This window comes from Panulirus ornatus, chromosome 32 (assembly GCF_036320965.1).
Source record: "Panulirus ornatus isolate Po-2019 chromosome 32, ASM3632096v1, whole genome shotgun sequence".
Classification (NCBI taxonomy): Eukaryota; Metazoa; Arthropoda; class Malacostraca; order Decapoda; family Palinuridae; genus Panulirus; species Panulirus ornatus.
Genome location: NC_092255.1, coordinates 4,219,016 through 4,226,515, shown reverse-complemented (window position 1 = coordinate 4,226,515; position 7,500 = coordinate 4,219,016). Strand labels below are relative to the sequence as shown.

The following is a 7,500-nucleotide window of genomic DNA, read 5'->3' as shown; positions in this document are numbered from 1 at the left end:
TCTCCGGCCCTTGGAATGCATCCTGGCGTAGGGGCGGCCACACACCTGCAGCAGCTACAGGCGCACCTGATGCGAGGGGCGTCGCTCCCAGGGTCGCCCTTCTTAGCGCCGTCCCCACTGCTTCAACACAGCCCCTCCACCTTGGCCACACACCAGAGCCTCTTCTCGCTCTCCTCCCAGCCCACCTTACCCACGGGGCCGCCCAAGACTGAGGTAAGACACACTGGAGGACGACCTCTGACCTGGTCACCCCGCCTGCCTAAGGGGAGAGACCTCTGACCTCTCCCCTCTCCCCAGCCTGTGGGCCTCTAACCTGAAGGGGGGGACTTCGAACTTGTTCTCAACATAGAGCCAACCTTGTGGCTTGTCCACAACTTGGTAGACCCTCTTACCTGCCCTCTACTGTAGCCTGTAGATCATGTAGGACCTGTAGATACAGGGTGGATGACTACAGGGGGCTCTGTAGTGGAGGATTAACAAGGTGGAGTGGCAGGGGTTCATACGGTATTAACTCGTAGGAGTTAGAAATGCACTTTTAAAAGTTCGCGAATATATACCATGTTGAATGTGTAGTGATGATAAGGGTTTAATGAGAATGAAGAGATAGTGAAGATAAGGTTATGGTAAAGTTCGCTTTTACCTTCCCCCATCAGGGTCCATAATGGTAAGTAATTTATCCCAGTTATTCCTATAGAATTCTTTAATCCAATTATAGTATAAGGACCCGTTAACAAGGTGTTGTTTGACGAACTACCCGTTGAAGATTGGAGTTCAAATGCAGTACAGTGATGGACTGTAGGATACTGAATTCTGTATCGGAGTTATTGTACCGTATGTTTATATTTTGGTTCATATACTGTACGTGTACAGCTGTACCGTCACCACCGCTGTACCGTGAGTGGTACAGTGGTACAGGAGTGTGTGTGTGGTACAATGGTACAGGAGTGTGTGTGTGGTACAATGGTACAGGATGTGTGTGTGTGGTACAGTGGTACAGGAGTGTGTGTGTGGTACAGTGGTACAGGAGTGTGTGTGTGGTACAGTGGTACAGGAGTGTGTGTGTGGTACAGTGGTACAGGAGTGTGTGTGTGGTACAGTGGCACAGGAATGTGTGTGTGGTACAGTGGTACAGGAGTGTGTGTGTGGTACAGTGGTAGAGGATTGTGTGTGTGGTACAGTGGTACAGGAATGTGTGTGTGGTAAGTGGTACAGGAGTGTGTGTGTGGTACAGTGGCACAGGAATGTGTGTGTGGTACAGTGGTACAGGAGTGTGTGTGGTACAGTGGTACAGGAATGTGTGTGTGGTACAGTGGTACAGGCGTGTGTGTGGTACAGTGGTACAGGAATGTGTGTGTGGTACAGTGGTACAGGCGTGTGTGTGTGGTACAGTGGTACAGGAATGTGTGTGTGGTACAGTGGTACAGGCGTGTGTGTGTGGTACAGTGGTACAGGAATGTGTGTGTGTGTGTGTGTGTGTGTGTGATGGTCCGACCCCAGGTACCCATTTCTCTGCATTTCTTCCTGTAGACGGAGAAGAAGGCGTCCCCAACGATCTCCAGCACCATGGAGGAGGACAAGAGCTCCAAGGTGAAGAAGGAGGCGTCGAGCACCACCCCGTCGGGGGCGTGTGGCACCGTCAGCGCCTCCGCCAGGGACGACGACGGCTTGAAGGAGGAGCCGCCCGACTTCATCGAGACGCACTGCCACTGGCGGGAATGCAACAAGGACTTCAACACCCAGGACGACCTGGTCAAGGTAAAGACGACCCACCCTTCCTGACGCAGGCCTCCTCCTCCTGCAGGTGCAGCCACAAGACCCACCCTTCCTGACGCAGGCCTCCTCCTCCTCCTCCTCCTGCAGGTGCAGACACAAGACCCTCCCTTCCTGACGCAGGCCTCCTCCTCCTGCAGGTGCAGCCACAAGACCCACCCTTCCTGACGCAGGCCTCCTCCTCCTCCTGCAGGTGTAGACACAAGACCCACCCTTCCTGACGCAGACCTCCTCCTCCTCCTGCAGGTGCAGACACCTTACCCTGCTGCGGATTGGGGGAAAAAGGGGATGGCGGAAGGGGGCGCTGCGCCACTCGACACACACACACACACACCCACACACACACCCACACCTACACCCACACCCACACCCACACACACACACCCACACACACACCCACACACACACACACACACCCACACACACAGTTGTCTTCATGTGTTTCCCGACGCCTCTCACTCCTGCAGAAGGGGGACAGACCACACTGTTGGTGTGTGTGTGTGTGTGTGTGTGTGTGTGTGTGTGTGTGTGTGTACCTGACGCAGGAAGGGCACCTACCTCACTGCCCACACCCCCACCCCCCACATCCAGCCTAAATTTGGCGAAGGGGCAGTGAGTGAGTTGCTAGGGAGGTGGTGGGGGGTTGAGGAGGTGTGTGTGTGTGTGTGTGTGTGTCTCCCAACACACACTCAGGGAGAGAGAGAGAGAGAGAGAGAGAGAGAGAGAGAGAGAGAGAGATTCATTGTTTTACCTTTGACAGTCTCAGCTTGTCTTAGATCAGGGTCCACGCTCAGCCAAGGGCACCGACCGCTCCTCCCAGCCCCTCTCCTCAGCCAACGCCCCCATCGTCCCAGCCACTTCCTCAGCCACCGCCCCTATCGTCCCAGCCACTTCCTCAGCCACCGTCCCCATCGTCCCAGCCCTTCCTCAGCCACCGGCCCCATCGTCCCAGCCCCTTCCTCAGCCACCGCCCCCATCGTCCCAGCCCCTTCCTCAGCCACCGTCCCCATCGTCCCAGCCCTTCCTCAGCCAACGCCCCCATCGTCCCAGCCCTTCCTCAGCCACCGGCCCCATCGTCCCAGCCCCTTCCTCAGCCACCGTCCCCATCGTCCCAGCCCCTTCCTCAGCCACCGGCCCCATCGTCCCAGCCACTTCCTCAGCCACCGTCCCCATCGTCCCAGCCCTTCCTCAGCCACCGCCCCCATCGTCCCAGCCCCTTCCTCAGCCACCGTCCCCATCGTCCCAGCCCCTTCCTCAGCCACCGGCCCCATCGTCCCAGCCCTTCCTCAGCCACCGTCCCCATCGTCCCAGCCCTTCCTCAGCCAACGCCCCCATCGTCCCAGCCCCTCTCCTCAGCCACCGTCCCCATCGTCCCAGCCCTTCCTCAGCCACCGTCCCCATCGTCCCAGCCCCTTCCTCAGCCACCGGCCCCATCGTCCCAGCCCCTTCCCCAGCCACCGGCCCCATCGTCCCAGCCCTTCCTCAGCCACCATCCCCATCATCCCAGCCCTTCCTCAGCCACCGTCCCCCATCGTCCCAGCCCTTCCTCAGCCACCGTCCCCATCGTCCCGGCCCCTTCCTCAGCCACCGCCCCCATCGTCCCAGCCACTTCCTCAGCCACCGTCCCCATCGTCCCGGCCCCTTCCTCAGCCACCGTCCCCATCGTCCCAGCCCTTCCTCAGCCACCGTCCCCATCGTCCCAGCCCCTTCCTCAGCCACCGTCCCCATCGTCCCAGCCCCTTCCCCAGCCACCGGCCCCATCGTCCCAGCCCTTCCTCAGCCACCATCCCCATCATCCCAGCCCTTCCTCAGCCACCGTCCCCATCGTCCCGGCCCCTTCCTCAGCCACCGCCCCCATCGTCCCAGCCACTTCCTCAGCCACTATCCCCATCGTCCCAGCCCTTCCTCAGCCACCGTCCCCATCGTCCCGGCCCCTTCCTCAGCCACCGTCCCCATCGTCCCGGCCCCTTCCTCAGCCACCGTCCCCATCGTCCCAGCCCTTCCTCAGCCACCGTCCCCATCGTCCCGGCCCCTTCCTCAGACACCGCCCCCATCGTCCCAGCCCTTCCTCAGCCACCGTCCCCATCGTCCCAGCCCTTCCTCAGCCACCGTCCCCATCGTCCCGGCCCCTTCCTCAGCCACCATCCCCATCGTCCCAGCCCTTCCTCAGCCACCGTCCCCATCGTCCCGGCCCCTTCCTCAGCCACCGCCCCCATCGTCCCAGCCACTTCCTCAGCCACCGTCCCCCATCGTCCCAGCCCCTTCCTCAGCCACCGGCCCCATCGTCCCAGCCCTTCCTCAGCCACCATCCCCATCGTCCCAGCCCCTTCCCCAGCCACCGTCCCCATCGTCCCAGCCCTTCCTCAGCCAACGCCCCCATCGTCCCAGCCCTTCCTCAGCCACCGTCCCCATCATCCCAGCCCTTCCTCAGCCACCGTCCCCCATCGTCCCAGCCACTTCCTCAGCCACCGTCCCCCATCGTCCCAGCCACTTCCTCAGCCACCGTCCCCCATCGTCCCAGCCCTTCCTCAGCCAACGCCCCCATCGTCCCAGCCCATCCTCAGCCAACGCCCCCATCGTCCCAGCCCCTTCCTCAGCCACCGTCCCCATCGTCCCGGCCCCTTCCTCAGCCACCGTCCCCCATCGTCCCAGCCCTTCCTCAGCCACCGTCCCCCTCGTCCCAGCCCCTTCCTCAGCCACCACCCCCATCGTCCCAGCCACTTCCTCAGCCACCGTCCCCCATCGTCCCAGCCCCTTCCTCAGCCACCGTCCCCATCCACTGGGGTGGTTTGGGACCCGCGCTAATATACATATTACTGATGGCTGTCCAGGGCGACATGGGCCAGCAGCAGCTCCCCCCCTGTGTGTGTGTGTGTGTGTGTGTGTGAGGAGAGGAAGGTGGGCGTGGACAGATGTCCTCTCCTTCCCCTCCCCTCCCCTCCCCTCCCCCTTGATGTTTATAAATCACACGGGGGGGGGGGAGGAAGGGGAAGAGGGGAGGGGAGGTTGGGTGGGGGGTGGCGCTGAGCACAGGGTCAGGCCTGGGAACACGGGGCCCTCCCTCCACCTCCCTCCACCTCTCTCTTCCTCCTCCTCCTCCTCCTCCTCCTCCTCCTCTCTCCTCCTCCTCCTCCTCCTCCTCCTTCTCCTCCTCCTCCTCCTCCTCCTCCTCCTCCCCTTCCTTCTCCACTTCTTCTGTGGTTCACTGTGGGAACGTCCCACCCCAACTCTCTCTTCTTCCTCTTCCTCCTCTTCCTCCTTCCTCCTCCACTTCTTCTGTGGTTCACTGTGGCTCTGGTTCAGCTGGGGATGGGCTGCACGCCACCTGTCGCTCGTGTAGTTCCAAAAGAAACGTGTACAAAGGAAGTTTTGAAAACGAGGAAGTTTGATAACCTAACTTACTTCCTTCCTTCTTCATCCTCCTACAATGGTGATTGCACCTGTCTACCTCGAAACTCTGTATTTAATACAATTTGCTTTCTGTTCTTCACTCTATTATTTTCTCCAACTTTAGCTGACCTGCTGTCGAATGCCTCCTCCACCACCGACCTCTCGCCGCCACCACCACTTCCTCCTCTTCTTCAACTTCTCCCGCACTTCCCTTCGTGTCAAGTCTTGTGTCCAAAACCCGACTTTCCAATGTCTTCATCTTTTCGTAAGAAGCCTGCCTTGGTGCAGCCATTCCCAAAGGAAAGAGACTGATTTTATACCTAAATCAACTGGTCATTGGTGTTCTTCTATCCTGTGTCACTCAGCTCTGGTGCTCCTCGTTCACTGGTGTTCTTCTATCCTGTGTCACTCAGCTCTGGTGCTCCTCGTTCACTGGTGTTCTTCTATCCTGTGTCACTCAGCTCTGGTGCTCCTCGTTCACTGGTGTTCTTCTATCCTGTGTCACTCAGCTCTGGTGCTCCTCGTTCACTGGTGTTCTTCTATCCTGTGTCACTCAGCTCTGGTGCTCCTCGTTCACTGGTGTTCTTCTATCCTGTGTCACTCAGCTCTGGTGCTCCTCGTTCACTGGTGTTCTTCTATCCTGTGTCACTCAGCTCTCCTCGTTCACTGGTGTTCTATATCCTGTGTCACTCAGCTCTGGTGCTCCTCGTTCACTGGTGTTCTTCTATCCTGTGTCACTCAGCTCTGGTGCTCCTCGTTCACTGTGTTCTTCTATCCTGTGTCACTCAGCTCTGGTGCTCCTCGTTCACTGGTGTTCTTCTATCCTGTGTCACTCAGCTCTGTGCTCTCGTTCACTGGCTGTTCTATCCTGTGTCACTCAGCTCTGGTGCTTCTCGTTCACACTGGTGTTTCTTCTATCCTGTGTCACTCAGCTCTGGTGTTCCTCGTTCACTGGTGTTCTTCTATCCTGTGTCACTCAGTTCTGGTGCTCCTCGTTCATGGTTGTTCTTCTATCCTGTGTCACTCAGTTCTGGTGCTCCTCGTTCACTGGTGTTCTTCTATCCTGTGTCACTCAGCTCTGGTGCTCCTCGATTCACTGGTGTTCTTCTATCCTGTGTCACTCAGTTCTGGTGCTTCCTCGTTCAGTGGTGTTCTCTATCCTGTGTCACTCAGCTCTGGTGCTCCTCGTTCACTGGTGTTCTTTTTCTATCCTGTGTCACTCAGCTCTGGTGCTCCTCGTTCACTGGTGTTCTTCTATCCTGTGTCACTCAGTTCTGGTGCTCCTCGTTCACTGGTGTTCTTCTATCCTGTGTCACTCAGCTCTGGTGCTCCTCGTTCACTGGTGTTCTTCTATCCTGTGTCACTCAGCTCTGGTGCTCCTCGTTCACTGGTGTTCTTCTATCCTGTGTCACTCAGCTCTGGTGCTCCTCGTTCACTGGTGTTCTTCTATCCTGTGTCACTCAGCTCTGGTGCTCCTCGTTCACTGGTGTTCTTCTATCCTGTGTCACTCAGCTCTGGTGCTCCTCGTTCACTGGTGTTCTTCTATCCTGTGTCACTCAGCTCTGGTGCTCCTCGTTCACTGGTGTTCTTCTATCCTGTGTCACTCAGTTCTGGTGCTCCTCGTTCACTGGTGTTCTTCTATCCTGTGTCACTCAGCTCTGGTGCTCCTCGTTCACTGGTGTTCTATCCTGTGTCACTCAGCTCTGGTGCTTCTCGTTCACTGGTGTTCTTCTATCATGTGTCACTCAGCTCTGGTGCTCCTCGTTCACTGGTGTTCTTCTATCCTGTGTCACTCAGTTCTGGTGCTCCTCGTTCACTGGTGTTCTGTGTCACTGAGTTCTGGTGCTTCTCGTTCACTGGTGTTCTTCTATCCTGTGTCACTCAGCTCTGGTGTTCCTCGTTCACTGGTGTTCTTCTATCATGTGTCACTCAGCTCTGGTGCTCCTCGTTCACTGGTGTTCTTCTATCCTGTGTCACTCAGCTCTGGTGCTCCTCGTTCACTGGTGTTCTTCTATCCTGTGTCACTCAGCTCTGGTGTTCCTCGTTCACTGGTGTTCTTCTATCCTGTGTCACTCAGCTCTGGTGTTCCTCGTTCACTGGTGTTCTTCTATCCTGTGTCACTCAGCTCTGGTGCTCCTCGTTCACTGGTGTTCTTCTATCATGTGTCACTCAGCTCTGGTGCCCCTCGCTCACGGGACCAGCTGCTGTCGTGTTCACCTCCACATCTCCAAAAACATTTGGACTGGCTGAGCTCAGCCCAAGTCTTGGCCCTCTCCAACTCCTTCTCTCTCTCTCTCTCTCTCTCTCTCTCTCTCTCTCTCTCTCTCTCTCTCTCTCTCT

The 7,500-nt window shown here is 57.6% G+C and overlaps 1 protein-coding gene across 1 annotated transcript in view; it reads left to right on the top strand.

The window, feature by feature from the left end:
* The window catches only part of ci (cubitus interruptus), a 141,330-nt gene that overhangs the window by 86,759 nt on the left and 47,071 nt on the right, over nt 1–7,500 (top strand). Inside the window, exons 4-5 of the mRNA XM_071680877.1 lie at nt 1–213; nt 1,528–1,755. The exon at nt 1–213 is cut by the window's left edge and continues 8 nt beyond it. Coding sequence (XP_071536978.1) covers nt 1–213; nt 1,528–1,755 — 441 coding nt within the window. The remainder of the gene's footprint in view (nt 214–1,527; nt 1,756–7,500) is intronic.